Source organism: Camellia sinensis, chromosome 8 (genome assembly GCF_055761805.1).
Source record: "Camellia sinensis isolate YWXY chromosome 8, ASM5576180v1, whole genome shotgun sequence".
Classification (NCBI taxonomy): domain Eukaryota; kingdom Viridiplantae; phylum Streptophyta; class Magnoliopsida; order Ericales; family Theaceae; genus Camellia; species Camellia sinensis.
In genome coordinates, this window is record NC_138968.1 from 139536297 (window position 1) to 139559656 (window position 23360).

The 23360-nt window shown below is 34.0% G+C and overlaps 1 protein-coding gene across 1 annotated transcript; it reads right to left on the bottom strand.

Annotated features, from left to right (window-relative positions):
• Positions 1–486: 486 nt before the first annotated feature.
• LOC114260084 (cytochrome P450 736A117) lies at positions 487–20029 on the bottom strand. Its single transcript, XM_028200140.2, has 2 exons — positions 19036–20029; positions 487–1184 (listed from the first exon to the last, which is right to left on the bottom strand). Exons 1-2 carry the CDS (start codon positions 19972–19974, stop codon positions 576–578), a joined length of 1548 nt encoding a protein of 515 aa, XP_028055941.2. The 5' UTR covers positions 19975–20029; the 3' UTR covers positions 487–575.
• Between the last annotated feature and the right edge of the window lie 3331 nt (positions 20030–23360).

Consider the following 23360-nt stretch of genomic DNA (forward strand, 5'->3'; position numbering starts at 1 on the left):
AGATGTAAGCCTACGGGCAATTCATTTAATTATAACTCATGTTGCATTCATATTGTATTCAGATGAGAGAATCTTTATTCATGTGTTCTTGTTAATGTAAAGCGTTTCCATATGTTATCTCTGAAATTGAATCTAAAATAATGGTTGGATAATAGAATCCGAGTAATAAAAAGGCAGGGCATGACAAAGGTCTGTTAGATCTTTCTAATAGTATGGCAAATAGGGAAAAATATCGAAAGTTGATAATTCTTCCTTGATTTCCCAACAAAGTTAAAATGATTACCCGATTGACTTCATAATAGAAAAATCCACTAAACCTAACCCAATTGCATTTCGATAAAGACATAAAGTGCACATATAAGTGATTGTTACAAAAAGGAAGAGAAAAAATACTTCTTATGTAAACTGATTTATTTGGAACTAGAATTAGCAATCCATCTAATACAACTCTCAAACACAAAATTCATTGAAATTTGTGTGGCCAGGCATTTATTTTCTTTTATTTAACAATCATTGATCCAACATATAGCTCGGACTAACCAAAAAACACAAAACATATAGCAAACTTTATCACACTAGCAAGAGTAAGGAGTTGGAACAACAATTAGAGGGGTTTTTTTGTGGATAATTAAACCAACAGCTTCAGTCATGTCCAAATCTTCCCCACTCGAGCCATCTGGTAATGACAAGTCAAACTTGTGAACTACACTTGCAAGTGCAAGCTCATTAACATTCATGGCGAATAGAGTACCGGGGCAACCCCTCCGACCAGCACCGAATGGAATAAACTCAAAGTCGTGTCCTTTGAAATCTATTGAACTATTCAAGAACCTCTCTGGCCGAAACTCCTCAGGATCTTCCCATGACAATGGGTCTCTTCCAATTGCCCAAGCATTAACAAACACTTGCATGCCAGCTACAATGTCATAGCCCATTACCTTGGTTTCTTGGATTGATTCTCGAGGAACCAAAAATACTGGAGGATGTATCCTTAGAGATTCTTTGATCACTGCTTTCAAATAGTGCATGTTTACTAAATCATCCTCCGTTATATTCAGTTTCCCTTTTGCTATTTCTCTTACCTCATTTTGTAGTCTTTTCATGATTCGTGGGTGTTTTAAGAGCTCTGCCATTGTCCACTCCATCGTTGTGAATATGGTATCAGTTCCAGCAACAAACATGTCCTGAATTATTATTGTAGAAAGATCATAAGAAGTTTCAGCTTTACATATTATTTGATCGCTAGGAATTGTAACTCTCTAACAATTCTAACTATTCTTTCAAAATATTTACAAAAATAAGATGGATTGCTAATTATTTATTATCTTGTGTGTAATGTTCTAAAATCAAAACTATTGGCCAAATCGAAAAAAAAGACTGGGTTAATGGGTCGCTGATTCAACCATTAGATCAATTGGAATCGAATATTTATATCATAAATATAATAAATATTATTCTTAAATAAAAAAATACTAGTCAAGATAGAGTCATTTGAACTACATGCAGGTGGGAGTTGGAGAAACAATTTACAAACATATGGGGGTGCAAGTGTGTATATAGCGATCCCGGTCTTTTCCCATTTGATTATTGTATCCGGACTTAGGTTCCGTAGATTCCGTCATTGTATAATTGTTGTTGTCATTCATTATTTTCTTATTTTGAGTCTTGGGTTGTGTGGGGAAGATTTGGAGCAGGTTGGTTGAGCTTAGGAACCAAGTCTAGTTGCCCAGATTTTGGCTTGTCCGCTCAAGCGGGGGTTTGGACGCTCGAGCGGGGAATACACCCATCCAGTATGTCCTGTGTAGTGTTGGCCGCTCGAGCGGGGGATTGGGTGCTCGAGCGGGGACCTGTCTGCAAAAACTTCTGGGAGTGTGCATTCGCCGCTCGAGCGGGAGTTTGGCCGCTCGAGCGGAAGTCTGTGAGTGGCGCTCGAGCGGGGCGACTGGTATAAAAATCCGAGATCCGACTTTCTGGATCATTTTTCATCTCCTTTTCGATTTTGAAACCCTAGGACCGTCTTCTCCCTCTTCCTACACACCTTCTCTCTTAGGTTTGATCTATTTAGAGTGTGTTTCTACCCTAAGTCCTTTGTTAAAAAGATAGAGTGGGTCGAGGGCTTCCGTTTAATCTGAACAATCTTGGGTTTGGAGCACTTTGGGTTTTGTCATCTTCTCCATTCGAATTCTTCGCTTCAAGGTAGGGATTTCCTACTCCATTTTATAAGCTTTGTTCTAAGTTTTGGTATGTTGATATGTTGGGGTTACTTTGATAATTTTGGAAAAAACCCTAGTTGTATTAATTAATTAATTTGTATGATTAATTTAAGGGAATTGGGATATTTGGCTAAATTCATGAAATTGGGGATTTTATTGATTAAATGGTGTAGTTGGATAATTTAAATCACTCGCCTATTGAATTGTTGATATATTTATTTCCAAGTCTAGAAATAACTGTTTTGGGCTATCGGTGGAGGATAGTCGTGATTGTTGTAGACAATGCATGTGGATTAGGTATAACTGAAACTAATCACATTGGTTGAGTCATGAATTTTGACTGTTGAATTAATACAGACATTATGTGTATTGATTGTGTGGTGAATATGTTATGGGTTTACATACTTTGTTTTGTGTGGGAGGAGATAGGGGATGTACTCCACGGTTTAGGGGAAGATAGGGGATGGACCTCTAAACCGGATTTTGTTTGGGAGGAGATAGGGGATGGACTCCATTAGCATCACTTTATGTGTGCTTATTATATTGAAGTGTTTTACATGTTATTGATACAGCACTAAAATGTGTATCAAACGGGAAGTATGAAGTGTTTTGATATGAGCCTGAGTCTCATTTGTTTGTTGATATTGGAAGAATGTGAATTTGATATATATATAGTACTTTGTTGTAAGATTGGCCAGGTTCTGAGCCATATTGAATTAATGTATTGGAAAGTAAAACATGTCTTAGGCATTGATGTTATGAAACAGTATTAAGATATAATTGATTATCGTGGTTAACCATCTATTGAATGCTATGGCTTTATTCAATGCTTATATTTGGTTTAGTATATTTCTACTGGGCTGTGGCTCACCCTTTATGGGAACATCATTTTCAGGTTCAGGTGATAGGCTACCTCCCAGGACTTAGCTTGGAAGGATTTGGATTTTGAAGACTTGTCTTTAGTTATTTGTTTTTATTTGAGATTACATGTAAACATTCAAGCCAAGGGCTTAACTTGTAAATGGGTTAGTACTCATTCTTTTGTGTCCAAGTGTTAGCTTGGAAAGATGTAAGCCCTTAGGGCATTTATTTTGATGTTACATGTGATGTCTTTCAATAAAAGTACTCTGATGAATAATTCAAAAGATTCGTTTTCTTTTAATAATGCATGCTAATGTTATGTATATTATGGGTTCAATTTGAGGGCGTTACAACTTGGTATCAGAGCGTACCGGGTTTGAATACTTTGGGTACGTGGGATGTGATTAGCATCACATTGGGTTCGTCTCGTTTGATAGAGACTTAGTGTAATGTTATGTGCTTATGTGATAACATGTTTATGTGATTATGTGGGTATGGAATGTAATTTCTTGGATGTTGATTGGACCCTTGAGTTTCTAATAGTCTTGTTGGAAAGGCACTTGATCACTGCTGCTTCCAACCGGAACTATAGTAACGCATTGGGACTATCATTATCCGAGAATGAAATTCGTAGGTGCTTATGTGATTATGTGCTTACGTGGAATGTATTATTGTTGTCCATTGCATTAGGACGCGAGTGTTTAGCTTCGGCACATTTATTAATGTGCTAATGTCTCTGTTTCCTTTATTAGGATGTCAGGACGAGGGCGAGGACGCGGTAGGCGTGGTAGGCCGGGTAGGCAGGAGGTGCCTGTGCCAGAGGGGATTCCGGCAGTTCAGGAGGGAATTGGCCAGGCCAATGTGGCCGAGCCAGTAGGCCAGCAGGCTATAGGCGCTCTAGCCCGAGAGATAGCAGGGGCATTCAGGGAGTCAGTAGGCATTCTCAGAGCTGAGAATCAAGCTCAGGTTGTTGTTGCGGATGCAGGACCTTCCTTTCTGAAGAGGGAGTTCTTCCGGTCTAATCTGGATGAATTTGTGGGTGATCCTAAAGAGCCGCTTAAGGCAGATGAATGGCTCGAACAGACAACGAAGACGTTTGAGATGCTTGGCATCGAAGACGAAGGGTTGAAAGTGACCTTAGCATCTTTCCAGTTGAAGGGGGATGCGGGTCAGTGGTGGAAGTTTACTAAGGGTCGTATAGGAGGTACATGGGAGGCTTTTGTGAATGCTTTCCAGGAGAAGTTCTTATCTCCAGCAGTCAGGGAGAAGCTGAGAGACCAGTTCTGCCAGCTTAAGCAGGCGAGTTCTTCAGTGGCCGAATTTGAGGCTGCATTCACTAGTTTGTCCAGGTTTGCACCTGAGTTGGTGGCGTTTGAGGAACGCCGTTGTATTGAGTTTGAGAAGAAGTTGAGGCGTGGCCTCAAGCTGAGAGTTGAGGGAACCATGATTCGGGATTATGGGCGTATGGTTGATGCTGCAGCCCATATGGAAATTATGATGCAGGAGGAGGAGGAAGGACAGAAGGGCTCTAAGAGGAGTCAGGATGGTCAGAGTGATGGTAGGAGACAGAAGGGTTTTAATCCTCAGCAGTCTCAGGGTAGCTTTTCTAGATCGACTTTTCCTGTGCCGAGTGCTAGTTCGGGGAAAGGCAGTCAGGGAGACATTACCTGTTTCAAGTGTGGCCAGCTGGGCCACAAGTCTCCAGTTTGTCCTCAGAGGAGAGGAGTGTAGAGAGCAGCATCATCTTCAGCTCGATCTCAGAGCCAGAGTCAGGGTAGAGGCCAGCCACTCTCGTGTTATCAGTGTGGTCAGCCAGGGCATATGAAGAGGTATTGCTCGCAGTTGGGTGGCACACCTGGTGCATCTGGTTTGAGGCAGATTCAGGGTCAGCAGCCAGCTCAGTCGGGTCAGGCCTCGAGGGCCAATCAGGGGGCTTCATCGTCCCAGTCAGTGCAGCAATCTTATGCTCCTAGGGGTGAGCAGGTTGATCAGAGGTCGTCTGGGCGCGTGTATGCTGTTACCGCGCAGGATCTTGTACCGGCTCCATCAGTTGTGAGAGGTACTTTCTTGTTTTGCAACTCGGTTGCTAATGTTTTGATTGATACGGGTGCATCTCATTCCTTTGTGTCTGCTGCATTTGCATCTGTTTTGAAGTTGGAGTTAGCACAGTTAGCATCTCCTATTTGTGTAGTGTCACCTCTTGGGGGTGAATTGATTTTGAAACAAGGTGTTAGGGGTTGTGATATAGAGGTTGATTATCATAGAATCCCATTTTCCTTTGTAGTTATGCCTATGAGGGGTTTCGATGTTATTTTGGGTATGGACTGGTTATCGTCATACCGGGCAGTTATTGATTGCTACCGCCAGAGGGTCACTTGTTGTACCGTGAGCGGAGAGTATTTTCATTTTCTAGGGGACCGGGTTGGTGATGTGTTGCCACCGGGGTATGTTTCACGAGGACAGAGTGAGCTTAGTGGTTTACTTGCTAACCTTTCGATTAGTGAGGATGAGGAAACACAGATTGTGTTGCCAAGGGTGGTTTGTGAGTACTCGGACGTCTTTCCTGAGGATCTTGTTGGTTTGCCACCGCATCGGGAGATTGAGTTCTCTATTGACCTAGTGCCCGGCACGGCACCGATTTCCTTGGCACCTTATCATTTTGCCCCAGCCGAATTAGTTGAGTTGAAGATCCAACTCCAGGAGTTGCTAGATAAGGGCTTTATACGTCCTAGTGTTTCGCCGTGGGGAGCACCAGCCCTCTTTGTTAAAAAGAAAGGAGGCGCTTTGAGACTTTGTATAGATTACTGGAAATTGAATCGGGCTACGGTTAAGAATAAGTACCCTATGCCTCGTATAGATGATCTGTTTGACCAGTTGAAGGGTTCCCGTTGTTTCTCTAAGATAGACTTGAGATCGGGTTACCACCAGTTGAGGGTCAGGGAAGAGGATATTTCGAAGACGGCATTCCATACGCGGTATGGCCACTATGAGTTTCTGGTGATGCCATTTGGGCTCACCAATGCACCGGCAGTTTTTCTGGATTTGATGAACCGGATCTTCCGGAAATTCTTGGATCGATTTGTAGTCGTTTTTGTGGATGATATCCTTATCTATTCGCCTTCTGAGGAGGAGCACGAGGAACACTTGAGAGTGGTGCTTGAGTTACTTAGAGCCCATAGGCTGTATGCCAAGTTTGGGAAGTGTGAGTTCTGGCTGAGAGAAGTCAAATTCTTAGGCCATGTGGTATCCGGTGAAGGAGTGTCTGTTGATACATCCAAGGTAGAGGCAGTGCAGGATTGGGCACAGCCTAAGAGTGTATTTGAGATCCGCAGTTTTCTGGGATTAGCTGGGTATTACCGTCGGTTTGTGAAAGATTTCTCCAAGTTAGCATCACCGTTGACTAGACTGACTCGGAAGGGAGTCAAATTTGTATGGAGTGAGACTTGTGAAAAGTCGTTTCAGGAGTTGAAAGTTAGACTGACTACCGCTCCAGTATTGATTATTCCAGAGAGAGGGTTGGGTTATGCAGTCTATTGTGACGCCTCACGAGAGGGTCTGGGTTGTGTGTTGATGCAGGAAGGGAAAGTGGTTGCCTATGGCTCACGTCAGTTGAAAATTCACGAGCAGAATTACCCTACGCATGATCTAGAGTTAGCAGCTGTGATATTTGCCTTGAAGATTTGGAGGCATTATCTTTATGGTGAGAGATTCGAGGTATTCTCGGATCATAAGAGTCTGAAATATTTGTTTACACAGAAAGACTTGAACTTGAGGCAGAGGAGGTGGATGGAATTCATAGAGGATTATGACTTTGAGTTGCATTATCATCCGGGAAAGGCCAATGTGGTGGCCGATGCCCTTAGCAGGAAACCTGTTGGTGACATAGCTAGTATAGCCATCCGAGAATGGGAGATGTTTGGTGCACTTGGGGAGTTTAATTTACTTCTGGGCGAATCTATTGAGGCTGCGGCCTTGTTTTCTGTTGTTGTACAGCCTACACTCGTGACTCGAGTGTTAGAGGCTCAGGGGGGTGACCTTGAGGTAGAATCCCTCCGTGAGAAGATTTCTAGTGGGAAGGTTGAGAAGGGTTTGACGGTGTATCCCGACCTCAGTGTGAGATACCGAGACCGTCTGTTTGTGCCAGAGTCTTGTCGAGAGGAGGTACTCCGAGAGTTCCATCATTCACGCCTTTGCGGTGCATCCGGGAGGCACTAAGATGTATCGGGATTTGGGTCGCCAGTTTTGGTGGCGGGGTATGAAGAGAGATGTGGCAGCTTTCGTATCTAAGTGCCTTACTTGTCAGCAAGTGAAGGCCGAGCATCAGAGGCCAGCGGGTTTGTTGTAACCCTTGCCTATTGCCGAGTGGAAGTGGGAGCATGTCACTATGGACTTCGTTGTAGGTCTTCCGAGGACTCAGCGGGGTAGTGATGCTATTTGGGTGGTTGTAGACCGGTTGACTAAGTCGGCGCACTTTATTCCTATGCGCGTGCGAGATTCGGTAGATCATCTTGCCGACTTATACATTCGGGACATAGTGAGGTTGCACGGGGTCCCAGTGACGATCGTCTCAGATAGAGATCCTCGTTTTACTGCCAGGTTGTGGCAGAGTTTGCAGAGTGCCTTGGGCACTAAGTTGACCTTTAGCACGGCTTATCATCCTCAGACTGACGGGCAGTCCGAGCGTACTATTCAGATCCTTGAGGATATGCTTCGGGGTTGTGTTCTAGACTTTAGTGGGTCGTGGGAGAGGCACTTGTCGTTGGTGGAGTTTGCCTACAACAACAGTTTCCAGTCTAGTATCGGTATGGCACCTTTTGAGGCCTTGTATGGCCGACCGTGTAGATCTCCTGTGTGTTGGGCCGAGGTGGGTGATGCACCTCTGTTGGGTCCAGAGTTGGTGAGGGAAACGACGGAGAAAGTTGAGCTTATCCGTAAGAGGCTTGTTACAGCACAGAGTCGTCAGAAATCGTATGCCGACCGTAGGAGGAGACCTTTGGTGTTTGAGGCGGGTGATCATGTCTTTCTGAAGATATCACCTAGACGGGGTTTGATGAGGTTTGGGAAGAGCGGGAAGTTGTCCCCTCGGTTCATTGGTCCGTTTGAGATCCTTAAGAGGATTGGCGAGGCTGCTTATCGTTTAGCTTTACCGCCGCAGCTGTCCGGGGTACATGACGTGTTTCATGTGAGTATACTTCGGAAGTATGAGCCGGATCCATCACATGTGTTGGATTGGACTGATTTAGTGGTTGATAAGGATGTCTCGTTTGAAGAGAGACCGGTTCGGGTCTTGGATAGGCGGGATCAAGTTTTGCGAGGCAAAACCATCCCTTTGGTCAAAGTTTTGTGGAAACATCACGGAGTGGAGGAAGCCACTTTGGAACGTGAGTTGGAAGTCCGCGAAAAATACCCGGACATGTTTGTCGATTTGTAATCTAGTATTTAGATTCTGTAATATTGTTAAACTTAAGAGCTTTACATATGTCTTAAGTTGTAAAACGTGAGTATGTTTTGATAAATGGGTGTATCTTGAAACTTGCTTCATTGTAGAAGTTTAGTGTAACATTGCATCTGTTGAGTACATCGTTGAATGTGTTGTTTATATCATGCGATTGAATATGATATGGGAATTGTTAACATTAAAAGGAATAATCCATAATAATGATTCCGGTTGAAATATATGTTGTTTTATATATATATTGTGAGATACCCCTTGATAAAGAGATGAAGTGACCAGTATTGGGTCAAGATGTTTATTGTTGTTATACAATATCTTGAGAATTGAGAAAAACTTGTTTTTATTTACAAACTTATGCTTAATTTCGGGGACGAAATTCTTTAAGGGGGGGAGATTATAGCGATCCCGGTCTTTTCCCATTTGATTATTGTATCCGGACTTAGGTTCCGTAGATTCCGTCATTGTATAATTGTTGTTGTCATTCATTATTTTCTTATTTTGAGTCTTGGGTTGTGTGGGGAAGATTTGGAGCAGGTTGGTTGAGCTTAGGAACCAAGTCTAGTTGCCCAGATTTTGGCTTGTCCGCTCGAGCGGGGGTTTGGACGCTCGAGCGGGGAATACACCCATCCAGTATGTCCTGTGTACTGTTGGCCGCTCGAGCGGGGGATTGGGCGCTCGAGCGGGGACCTGTCTGCAAAAACTTCTGGGAGTGTGCATTCGCCGCTCGAGCGGGAGTTTGGCCGCTCGAGCGGAAGTCTGTGAGTGGCGCTCGAGCGGGGCGACTGGTATAAAAATCCGAGATCCGACTTTCTGGATCATTTTTCATCTCCTTTTCGATTTTGAAACCCTAGGACCGTCTTCTCCCTCTTCCTACACACCTTCTCTCTTAGGTTTGATCTATTTAGAGTGTGTTTCTACCCTAAGTCCTTTGTTAAAAAGATAGAGTGGGTCGAGGGCTTCCGTTTAATCTGAACAATCTTGGGTTTGGAGCACTTTGGGTTTTGTCATCTTCTCCATTCGAATTCTTCGCTTCAAGGTAGGGATTTCCTACTCCATTTTATAAGCTTCGTTCTAAGTTTTGGTATGTTGATATGTTGGGGTTACTTTGATAATTTTGGAAAAAACCCTAGTTGTATTAATTAATTAATTTGTATGATTAATTTAAGGGAATTGGGATATTTGGCTAAATTCATGAAATTGGGGATTTTATTGATTAAATGGTGTAGTTGGATAATTTAAATCACTCGCCTATTGAATTGTTGATATATTTATTTCCAAGTCTAGAAATAACTGTTTTGGGCTATCGGTGGAGGATAGTCGTGATTGTTGTAGACAATGCATGTGGATTAGATATAACTGAAACTAATCACATTGGTTGAGTCATGAATTTTGACTGTTGAATTAATACAGACATTATGTGTATTGATTGTGTGGTGAATATGTTATGGGTTTACATACTTTGTTTTGTGTGGAAGGAGATAGGGAATGTACTCCACGGTTTAGGGGAAGATAGGGGATGGACCTCTAAACCGGATTTTGTTTGGGAGGAGATAGGGGATGGACTCCATTAGCATCACTTTATGTGTGCTTATTATATTGAAGTGTTTTACATGTTATTGATACAGCACTAAAATGTGTATCAAACGGGAAGTATGAAGTGTTTTGATATGAGCCTGAGTCTCATTTGTTTGTTGATATTGGAAGAATGTGAATTTGATATATATATAGTACTTTGTTGTAAGATTGGCCAGGTTCTGAGCCATATTGAATTAATGTATTGGAAAGTAAAACATGTCTTAGACATTGATGTTATGAAACAGTATTAAGATATAATTGATTATCGTGGTTAACCATCTATTGAATGCTATGGCTTTATTCAATGCTTATATTTGGTTTAGTATATTTCTACTGGGCTGTGGCTCACCCTTTATGGGAACATCATTTTCAGGTTCAGGTGATAGGCTACCTCCCAGGACTTAGCTTGGAAGGATTTGGATTTTGAAGACTTGTCTTTAGTTATTTGTTTTTATTTGAGATTACATGTAAACATTCAAGCCAAGGGCTTAACTTGTAAATGGGTTAGTACTCATTCTTTTGTGTCCAAGTGTTAGCTTGGAAAGATGTAAGCCCTTAGGGCATTTATTTTGATGTTACATGTGATGTCTTTCAATAAAAGTACTCTGATGAATAATTCAAAAGATTCGTTTTCTTTTAATAATGCATGCTAATGTTATGTATATTATGGGTTCAATTTGAGGGCGTTACAGTGTATGTGGTAGGGTGCAAATGAAAGGTTGTAGGGGTGCAAGTGTCACTTGTATCCCTCCAGCTGTTAGTAATTTTTTTTCCTTAACTCCTACCTGCATGTAGTTCCCCCAATTCACTTTACCTCCTATACTTCAACTATGGACAAAAAAATCATTTTATGATTTTCGACCGAAGTACGAAACAAACTCTATTAATAACAGTGCCAAAATTACTTAAATACCCTTATGTCATATAATTTTCTATCTCAACCACATATTTAACATATTAAATCATAAATTAAACTAAACATCCTAATTTGTTACCATGAAATTAACTTAATCTAATTTTAAAATTTTCACCCAATTTCTTATTTAATAACATTTTGAATTAAACATAAATATTATATATATATATATATATATATATAACAAATTAAATCATCAAATTACTTTAATCAAATTTTTAATTTAAATTTTTTAACACAAGTTTTTTATTTAATAACATTTTTAAATAAACATAAACATATACATATATATAACAAATTAAATCATAAATTGAACTAAATACCTTAATTTATTAACATAAACTTAAATCATAAAAGTACCTTAATCTAATTTTAAATTTTTAGCCAAATTTATTATTTAATAACATTTTAAACTAAACACGTACATACATATACATATACATATACATATACATATACATATATCTAACAAATTAAACCATAAATTAACTAAAATACTCTAATTTATTACTATAAAATTCAATCGTAAAATTGCTTTAATCAAATTTTTAATTTTAATTTTTTAACTCATTTTTATTTAGTAACATTTTAAAATAAACATAAAAAAACATATATATATATATATATATATATAACAAATTGAATCATAAATTAAAGTAAACACCCTAATTTATTACCAAAAAATTACCTTGTTTAATAAGATTTTAAAATAAACATATACGTACATATATGTATATATATATAACAAATTAAATCATATATTGATCTAAATACCTTAATTTATTATCATAAAATTAAATCATAAATGTACCTTATTCTAATTTTTAATTTTTAACCTAATTTATTATTTAATAACATTTTAAATTAAAGACGTACATATATATATATATATATATATCTAACAAATTAAATCACAAATTAACTTAAATACTCTAATTTATTACCATAAATTAAACCATCAAATTAATTTAATCAAATTTTTTATTTTAAAATTGTAACCCAATTTTTGGTTTAATTGTATTTTAAATTAAACACATACATATATATAAAACAAATTAAATCATAATTCAACCCAAATTATAACAATCCCCAAATTAAATTATCCTTTAATTTCGTATTAGTATTATTTAATTACTAATAAATAAATAGAATTTATTTTATAATTTTGTATATGATGGGGTTAAAGATAAACTAATCATGATTAAAAGAATTAAATTTAATTTTGTGATTTTGTGTGGTCAAATATTAATTAGTATAAAATGTAGGATTAGAATGTGAATACCCAAAAGGGTAATGCCACCCAAGTAGTACATGGAGGCATCTTGCTCCACCCTTCTTATGCCGAGAAGTTATTGGTTGGTTTTGAAGCATCGCAAGTGATATGCCAACGCTACTGTGATTGGTGGTATTGTGATTGGTGGAGGCAGTGGGGCTCACAAATTTGTATTGGGTGGTTGAAACATGAGGGGCATAGTAAATTGTGATTGGTGTGGGGTATGGCCACATGACATCCAAGACCAACTAATAATTTTTCTCGTCACCCCACAGCTGCCTCCTCTCCGAAGGAAAATTTTAAACATACATAAAATTTAAATAAAAGAGTTGATAAAATGTTGTGGTAATATATTATTGTAAATAAATCTATCTTCAATGGTATTTTGTTTTAAAATAAAAAATCTACAATGAATCATATCATTATGTATGAAAATTATATGTAATTTTTTTTTATTTCTATAACATTACTCTTGCTATAAATAGGAGCTTAATTAGAATCAAATGAAAAAAAGAATAACAAAAGAAAGAAAAGATCCAACAATAATTTTTGTAAGAGATTCAAATTTAGGGAATAGAAACCGATGCTAAGGTGAGTTTTATTATATATTGAATTATCTCTTACTGTTTTATGTTAAATCATGTTTTGTAAACTCAATTATCATATCAAAGGTATTTTTTGTTATTTGAATATATTTGTGCAAAAAAGAAAATTTATCGATATAAATGTTTATTAAAATATAAATTTGATAACGATTTGGTAAATGATCATCTGAGCAAATATTTTTATAAGTATTACCACAAATGTCTCATGTTTTGAGACTTAAATAGTCATTGCCCTCTGTCATTTTGGTAGTTGTATAAAGCAAAGTGTTGTACAAAGTTACATGTTACACTATTATCGAAGTCATTCCTAAAATCTGTATAAGTCACCACTTGAATCCATACTACCCGTGAATGTGGTAATGTGTTCTGTATGGTACCATATATATATTTTTTATTTGAAATGTTTATTATGGTGATTTTATAACGTTTATACTCTCGGTATAATATTTATCACTCTACAATATGCTTATAAATTGTTTATCAATTTTAAAGAAATAATTATTAGAGAGAGAGTGTATGGCTCATTTCGGGAATGAGGACATGTAGTAGATGCACAGTACACTTTTATAATATTTATAAAGATCGACCTATTTGATTAATGATCTTTTTGTTATAATTAAATAGAAACTCTGATATATATTTTGATATTTTATTTAATTAATTATTTCTACGTGCGTTTATTAATTAAAGTATTATGTAATAGGCCTTAGGTAACCATGATTACTAACCAATCGCAATGCCTAAGCCTCGAGCACAGGAGCGGGTTGTGACATAAATTCCTTAATTTATTATTATAAAATTAAATCATAAAAGAAGCTTAATCTAATATTTAATTTTTAACACAATTAATTATTTAATAATATTTTTAATTAAAACATGTACATATATACATACATATGTATATAAAATAAAAATTTTAATCATAAATTAACTTAAACACCCTAATTTATTACTATAAAATTAAATCATCAAATTACTTTAATCTAATTTTTTATTTAATAACATTTTAAAATAAACATAAACTTATGTACCTATGTACATACATACATATATATAACAGATTAAATTATAAATTAAACTAAATACCTTAGTTTATTATCATAAAATTAAATCATAAAAGTAACTTAATGTAATTTTTAATTTTTAACCCAATTTATTATTTAATAATATTTTAAATTAAACCGGTATATATATATATATATCTAACAAGTTAAACTATAAATTAACTTAGACACCCTAATTTATAACCATACAAATGCCTTAATCTAACTTTAAAATTTTAACCTAAATTCTTATTTAATAACATTTTAAATTAAATTGTTGATAGAAGAGGACATTATGGTTAGAGTTAGGGTTTGGATAGAAATTGGATTTAATTTGGAGAAGAAGATGAAGATGAAGATGAAGATGAAGATGAAGATGAAGGTATTTTTGACAATTGATTCAATTTTTGTCTTTGACTAGAGATTTTTGCATTGACCAATATCAATTTGGGAGCATGTAGCAAACATTTTGTTACTTTTAATGGAAAAAATTATTGTAATATTTTAATCCAAAATAATAAGAGGGTTCTCTGCACATATTTGAATCATAAAGAATAAAACGTTATGAGACAAAATCATCAAGGGTAAAATGAATTTGACCTTATAATAATTGTTTCTTAAAAAAAATATAATAATAATAATTGCACTTGTGTTTGGAAGAAAATTAATTGAATGTAATAAATAATATATATTTACAATTTAATAAGCGAAGTAATATGGTGTTGAAGTGGTAAAGTGCGGCTCTAACAAAAAAAGGGGTGTCATGCTTTTTTTAAATCGTATTTTGAAAATATAATTTTAAATTAAAATCACATTTTGAAAATATAATTTTAAATTAAAATCGTATTTTGAAAATGTAATCTTAAATTAAAATTACATTTTTAATATGTAATTTCATTTTAAAATCGCATGTTAAAAATCTAATTCTAAAAAGTGAAGTTCATGTTATCATAAATTGCATTTTTAACATGCGATTTCAAGATGAAATTGCTTGTTAAAAATGCAATTTTAATTTCAAAATCGTATTTTTAAAATGCAATTTCAAAAAGTAAGTTAATTTTCTAAATAGTTTGAAAAGTGAGTTAATTCTCTAAATTGTTTTTTGTTTTAGAATATTATTAAAAAAAAAAAAAAAAAAACTCTAAGTTTGTCTAGTTAAAAATAAATAAATAAAAAATGGCCAAGCAAGTCAATTCTCAACTTAAAACCACTTCATATAGACCGGAATCCTACAAATTATTTAAACACCGATGATTGAGATCACTTTTTTTTAGAGACTCCCACCATTCCCTTTGGATCTCCACCATTGATGGTGTGAGCCTCACACATACATGAGTGGGTCCCACACATACATCAATGGTAGAGATCCAAAAGGGGTTGTAGGGATCTTTAAAAATTGAGGGTCTCAAGCATTTTTCTTATTCAAATGAGGATTATCTCCAGTCGAAAATATGAATTTGAAGGAATTATTTAGGCTCGTAAGGTCCATTATTGATCTTATTTCAATGATCTGAATTATTTATTTTGTTAAACACATCGTATATTTCATTAGAAAAAATTAGGTTATTTCATTAAAATATAAAAAATAAATCCTACATTTTTTTTATAACAAAAACAATAAATTGAACAAATTACAGTTATCGTATCGACATAATTTGTTTATTTTTTTTTGTGAATACACAAAGTGCTTAACAAAGTAAACGATTCAAATCATTGAAACGAGACCTGTAATAGACACCATAAGCCCAAACAACCCCTCCAATCTAGATTTTAAACTAAAAGAAATACTCATCCAAATAATTTGATTCTCTAGTTTTATTTACAAAAACCCATAGGTAAGTCCGGAGTTATTTAAAATCAACTAATTCATTGACTCAGGCCTTGTTTGTCATGTACTAAAAAAGTCAAAAAGTCACTATCCTATTTAAGTCACATCACTTCTCTACCACATCACTTCAAACCCAACCCAAACTCAACCCATACTTCATAAAAAGTCAAAAAGTGCACTTATTTAGAACATCTCAAACCAACCCTTATTGAAATGATTAAGGTTTTCTCTATTTTCATTTTCCTTTTATATCACAAAAATAATAATTGAAATTAGGGATGATTATTTTAATCCGGTATATGGGAGTTTGCTCATATTTATCCGAATGTGGCAGATTTTACCCGATCTGACACTTATGTAGAGCGGGAATGAATTATATTTTGGTCACTCGCAACAAAAGTGGGACGAGAGCGGGAGCGGGTATCGCCTTCCTCTCCCATTTAAAACTCGACCCGATATAATAAATAATATATATAAAAAAAATATATGTATATATATAATATAATTAGATATAAGAAATGAATGCTGAAAGTCTAATTCTATTTAAATATAAATAAATAATAAATTTAAAAGTCTCACTGTTTATATATATAAAAAAAAATAAATTATTTAATATATTAAGAATTTAAATAATTCTCAAATTTTTTAACTATTTAAAATGTGATCAAATATCCGCTAACGTGATAGGTATGGAATTAAAAAACTTTACCCAAAACGGGATTAGAGCAGAAGCGAAGGTGAAGTTTGAAAACGAGCACGAAGGGGGATGACAAATTCGCCGTTTAGATACATGTCAGCACTTTCATGAGCATGGGAATAATTGGAAATTTTATAATCAACCATGGAGTTGAAATGTGGTTACAAGAATTTAAAATCAGGAGATTAAAGAAAGACAGTCCAAGAAATAAATAAAACAAAAGTAATAAAATTGAGACCTTTCTCCAAGAACACAAATCATCTACCCCACTGTATATGTTTTATCTTATATTTATGAAAAATATTATGAATCATAAAACTTTATTTTGAATTTTATTTTTAAAAAACGTGTAGATTTAAAGTTAAAAGCAATGTTATATGTACTAAATTTTTTATTAAAATCTTACTAAAAATATATATGTCTAAATATTATTGGATATTTAAATATTAATTTTTTTTTTTTTTTTTACAACCAATCATATTTGACCTATTGTATGTTATAGTAAATATTTTGGTAAGTATCTGTAGAATTATTCTGAAGTTAATAGGATGTAGGTCACACTCATAATGAATATAGACCATTGAGCATTTTTCGTGAATAATTTTCTAAGTATTTTTTCCGTGTTTTATAGTATTGTTGTATATCTATCACATATAATCATGTTACTATTACATCATGTTACCAAAACCACCAACTAGAAGGCCATGTTTGTTTGGGTGGACATGAGTTTGGGATTGGACTAATAGTCTAATAAATTATTAATCCGATGTTTGGTTAAACAATTAAAGTACGGACTAATTATTTTAAACTTGACAATTAGTTAAGGTAGGATACATAATCCAACGGATTCGTAATCCTAGGACTATTAGTCATGGGAATGCTAATCCAGTCCGCCCAAACAAACATGGCCGAAGAGTATAGGACAGACAATGGCCCTATTTGGTGCAGCTTAAAAACTGCTTATTTCAACTTTCAGCTTAATTTAAGCTATTTTGATGTGTTTGGTTTAGCTTATAGCTTATAGCTTATAGCTTTTTGGAAATTAGAAATCAGCTTATTCTTTGAATAGGGCTGGAGATGCTTAATTTATAAGTCAGAAATCAACTTATGTTCATAGTTATAAGCTATAAGCTGTTTAAGTATAAGCTATAAGCTATAAGCACTTTCCCACAGCTCTACCAAACAGGGCCAATGATATAGAGTAGTGCAGATTATTCCTATGCCCTTCTCAATGTCCAACAACTTGTTTAATTATCATCGTTAAATCCCTAAATTGTATTTTAAAAATTACAATAAATCTATACGCACCAATTAGTATATCAATTAGTGTACTAACGGATGATGTATAATTTTATGGGCTTTGAATTTTTGTAATTTATATAACAGGTAGGGTCCATAGTTACGAATTTGTAATATAACATGTGTTAGTGCACTAATTGTTAACACTACTGCAAAAATTAACTAATACAAAGAAAACAAGAATTAATTAGCATCTATACTATATATTAAGCAAAATGAAGTTTTTAACCCCAAGCCTTGTGAGAGTTCCAATCTTCCAATCTAAATTTCCTGATTTTTTTATTTAAAAAAAAAAAACAAATCTTAGCATTTATTAACTTCTCCCAACTCCCAAGTCTTACTCTCATAATAACACTTTAATCCATTAAGAACAAGTATAAAAAAAATTCTTTGAAATCCAACACATATGAATTCCTTGAAAAGTCTCAACACATATGATTATTATCCCTCATAATAACACTTTAATGCATTAAAAACAAGCATAAAAAAAATTTCTTGAAAAGTCCAACACATATGATTATTATCAAAATATTAAACTTTAATATAATATAATATAAAAAAAGATATTTAATTCCTTGAAAAAGAGCTCCAATCTCCCAATCTAAATTTCCTGATTTTTTTATTTAAAAAAAAAAATTCTTAGACATGTAAATTGAAAAAAGTTAATAAATGCTGATCAGGAGATTTTGACCAAATCAATAAATGCTAAGTTTTTTTTTAATAAAAATTTTAGAAAATAAAAAAAAAATCTTAGCATTTATTAACTTCTCTCAACTCCCAAGTCTTACCCTCATAATAACACTTTAATGCATTAAGAACAATCATAAAAAAAATTCTTTGAAATCCAACACATGAATTCATTGAAAAGTCCCAACACATATGATTAGTCTAACACATATGATTATTATCAAAATATTAAATTTTAATATAATATAATTAAAAAAAAAAGACATTTAATTTCTTGAAAAGGAGCTTCAATCTCCCAATCCAAATTTTCTAATTTTTTTATTTGAAAAAAAAAATCTTAGACATGTGAATTGAAAAAAATTAATAAATGCTGATCAGGAGATTTTGACCAAATCAATAAATACTGAGTTTTTTTTTTAATAAAAAATTTAGAAAATTCAGATTAGAATATTGAAGCTCCTACAGGCTTTGGGGGTTAAAAATCTCATTTTACTTAATATATAGTATAGATAGATTGTAAACACAATCCGTGCATAGTACAGATGATATGCTAGTTAAATAAGAAAACAAAAAATAATTTTACCAAGATGAGAGCTTTGATGGTATCTCTATCAACAAGAGAGCCAGATGTATTCTCCGGTTGGATTTGAAGTAGAAGATCCACAAAGTCATGTTTGTTTTCATTTCCAACATTCACACTATAACTATCGTCTCTTTTGCTTCTATCAACATGTTCTTCCACTACTCCCTCAAGAAATTCATCAATCTCTTTAGAAATATTCTCCACTTTGGCATCCAAACCATTGAGTCGATTCATCCAAACAAGCCATGGGATATAATCCCCTACATTGAAAGCACCCATCAATTCCCCAAGTGTCGCGAGGAGTTCCTTAAACCTCCTCCCTCCTTTCGTTCCACTGTATTTCTTTCCCAATGCAACCCTACACACTATATTATTTGTAACTGTCACAAACATGTCGGTCAAGTTTACCAATGAAGACGAAGATGAAGAAGAAGAGTTTTTGATATTTTCAATCATAAGGGCGGTTTCTTCTTTTCTAACGTTTTGAAAGGACTGTACCATCCTATTACTGAGAAGGTGGACGACACAAATGCTTCTTACCTGCCTCCAATACTTGCCATAGGGACTAAGAGCGACGTCCTTGCAGTCGTAAATAAGTTTGCTACCATTAATTGTTTTAGGTCTACTTGAAAAGGCGAGATCATGGGTTTTCATGATTCCCTGAGCTGCAACGGCCGAGGAGACGATAAGGACTGGAACACTGCCAAAGTGAAGTTGCATAAGGGGTCCATATTTTTGAGCCAGTGATCGGAGAGAGCGGTGAGGGAACAAGCCCAGTTGGTGGAGATTCCCAACAATTGGGAGCTTTGGAGGAGAAGGTGGTGGCAAGTTTTTGTGGTCCGTTGGAGTAGTAGTAATAAGGGAATAGCATAGGAAGAGGAAGAGTACCAGGAGGAACAACGGAAAAAAGTAGAAAGATAACAGATGTAAAAACAACATTATTTCTTGCTTAAACAATTATAATATATGTTTCTTTGAATGAAAAAAAAAAAAAAAGTATAGTTTCCAATTGAGGATTACATTGCCTACCTAAAGTTCTCCTTTTATAGAATTTTTTAGGATTGGAGTCCTGCTAATCCAGACCACACATTTTTTTATTTTTATTTTTTTTGGGGGGGGGGGGGATATTAACTTTTTAAAAGGACAAGGGGATATTAACTTTTTAAAAGGACAAACTGAAAATTTTATATTATTTTAATTTTTAATTTTTTTAAATAATTAATATTTTAAAATAATAAAAAAATAAAATAAGAAACTAATATATTTTAAGAACGAGATTATTACGGCCTATTTTGACAAGTTGATTAAAAGTTAATTTTTTAATTTTTTGACTTTTTGAATCATATAATCTCTTTACTTTTTTTATACCTTTACTTAAAGCAACCCAGGGCCGGCCCTAAGATTTAGGAGGCCCGAGCCAAATTTTGAAAATGGAGCCCTCTTACATTGAAAAAAAAAAATTCATAGATAAAACGATAAGTTACAACTTTTTTATTTGTTTGTAGCCACAAAAAAATTTACTTACACATATAATCATTAAAATTATAAATAAAAATTTACTTTCATATATTAAGATAGGAAGCAATCATTACAAATAGTTTTGTTGCTTTTTTTTTTAAGCCACATGTTCAATTGGGCCTGTAGTATTTAGGCCCTTTTTTTTATATCTAAAATACAAAATTATATTTGGGAGCTCTCATTTTCAATCCAAATTTAGGAGCCCAAGGCGCATGCCTCTCTTGCCTGCCCTCAGGGCCGGCCCTGAAGCAACCTCATGTATATTTAATGAAGTTTAAGGAAATGTTTTTATATATATATATATATATATATATATATATTGTCACTGTTCTATTCTATCTCTACCAATTATGTCATCGGGATAAATACACATAATGATGAGATGATAAGGATGATAAATGGTAAGACGATGAACAAGTGATGAGTAGATTCTGAAGTGTAAATTTGAGGCTGAATCATATCTCAACACATTTTTTTTTATTAAAAATTTAAAAAATTAAACAATTTGTTTTAACTTACTTTCCAAATCACTTCTAACTACAAATATAAACCAATTTTAAGAAGATAATTAAAAATTAATTTTTTTAATTTTTTTTTAAATAAAAAATATGATATAACTTAAAATAAATTGAAAGGTGATTTTTAATTTTTTAATTTTTTTTACTCTTCCAAAAGAGCCCATAATATAAGGCTTTTAGGATGCTGTCCAACCTCACCTCACGCCCCTTCGATCGATTCATCATTGTGCGTGCCATCATCACTTTATTTGTTGGTGGAAACGTTTCCCTTCTTGATTGGTCCAAAAATAAAGATTTTTTAGCAAACAAATTAAGCAAGTAAAAAGTTTTCTTAAAAATTCAAATCATATTAATAAATTTGTTTGCTTTAATTTTGTAAAAGTTATTTTTCTTTTGTCTTTAGTAAATTTTTTTTAATATTTCAGTCAATTTTTTTATATTTTAAATATACAAGCTATTTTTAAATAGTACAAAAAAAAAAAGACTAAAATATGAAGAAAAAATAGTTCAAAATAAAAAAAAAATCCGAACAAAATCTATGTTTTTAGATAAGCTTTTATTATTTATTTTTAATGATTTTTTTTTTATATTTAAATTAATTTTTTTTATGCTTCTTACAAACATCTAAATTAGGTGCATATATATATATATATATATATATATCTAGAAAAATTTGATCTAAGATCCCTCTCCAAATTTGGCTAGTAAGAGAAGTCTACAAAAAAAAATTTGCTAGTTAAGGTCTCTCACATCCTTTGCTTATGTTTTATTCAAAAAAAAATAAAAATAAATAACAACTTTACCCTTCAATGAAACAAATTTGGGTCTTTCATTTCTTTTCTTTCATATCTACTTTCTCTTTCTTCTCTGATCTCTATCCATTTCTCTCCACCCTTCTCTATCTATAAATTCGATCTCTCTCTTTCAGATCTACTTCTATTCTCCTCCCACTTCGTCATTGTCACAATCTTATCTTCCCAAACCCTAGGACCCAAATTCATCATCTCCGTATTCTTCAACACCGCCACAACCGCTTTCTTCTCATTCCCCTCCAATAGTCGCTTCATTGCTGTTGGCTCCCACTACAGTCTTGTCCATGTCTTCAACGTAAGTCCCAAACCCACCTCTGTCGCCTTCATGACCACGTATGTTCCGTCTATCTTGTACGCTACCATGAGGTTAGGTCCTTAATCTATCTGTTGAAGACTAAGGAATAATTGATTATGGACAACAATAAATTCATAGATCTAGAGGAATTTTGAGAACCTACACAGGAATTTGGAGGACCAACTAAAATTTCTTTGTGCTCATGGGTTCTATTGTTGTTCAAGAAGTTCATTACTCTTGGGATCTAGGTTTTGAATGGTGCATCAAATGGTAAAGAAAGAAAGTGGGCTTATTGACTTTTTGAGCTTAGGGTTGTGCATTTCAGTACACATGCTTGTGAAATTTATGGAAATTTTGGATTGTATTTCATACTAGAGAAATTTGTCTGTGACTAATAATGTTTTGGAATTTTCTCTATGGATTTTTGAAATTTCTCTGAATTAGAAATTTGTCTCAAATTTCACTGATGCGTGTCTCATCTCTTTCTTTCTTTCTACCCTCTCTCCATTCCTCAGTATATCTTTCTTTCTCTCTTTACTCTCAGTGAAATTTAGGGTTTCTTTGACTAAATCAAGAAATTTTCACTAATGATAGTGAAATTTCACAGACTTAGTCAAAAAAATTTCATTGAAGTCAATACGTTTCACTGAAATTACTATAAATCAATGAAGTCAAAGAAATTTGATTGACTAAATATAGCCAACTCAGTAAAATTTTGTCAATTTTTTTTTCTTGAAATTTTATATTCATCATAGATCTTATTTGATAGATCTCGACGAAAGCATTTCAAAAATATATTTTATGTTTAAAATGGACATTTAAATCAAAAGTAATAGAATTTTTAAGTTTTCAAAAGTTTCAAAAAGTAAAAGACATTAATATTGATGTAAAATACAGGGGTATTTTTGTCTAATAATTTTGGATGTAAAAGGCGCATATATTTGAAGGATCTCAACTAGTATAAAAGTTTTGGATGTCTTTTGTCCCCTAAAATTATAAGATTAGGAATCTTAAGAAAAAATTATGCATATTGATCACTTAAAAGTTTTTGTTTGTTGACTTAGCCTAAAATTGATGATGATTTTCTGCCTATATATATATATATAAAGAATTAATCTAATGAAATTTATTTCAAGAATATTCAAAAGACAAAAACATATTTACATTATTACTTTTCTTTTT

Bases quoted from the DNA above. Each gene is read 5' to 3' on its own strand.
- LOC114260084 (XM_028200140.2), bottom strand. From the start codon at position 19,974: ATGTTGTTTTTACATCTGTTATCTTTCTACTTTTTTCCGTTGTTCCTC. The intron at 1,185-19,035 runs GTAAAATTATTT...ATAATAATTCAG, and splicing joins CCATCAAAGCTCTCATCTTG to GACATGTTTGTTGCTGGAAC.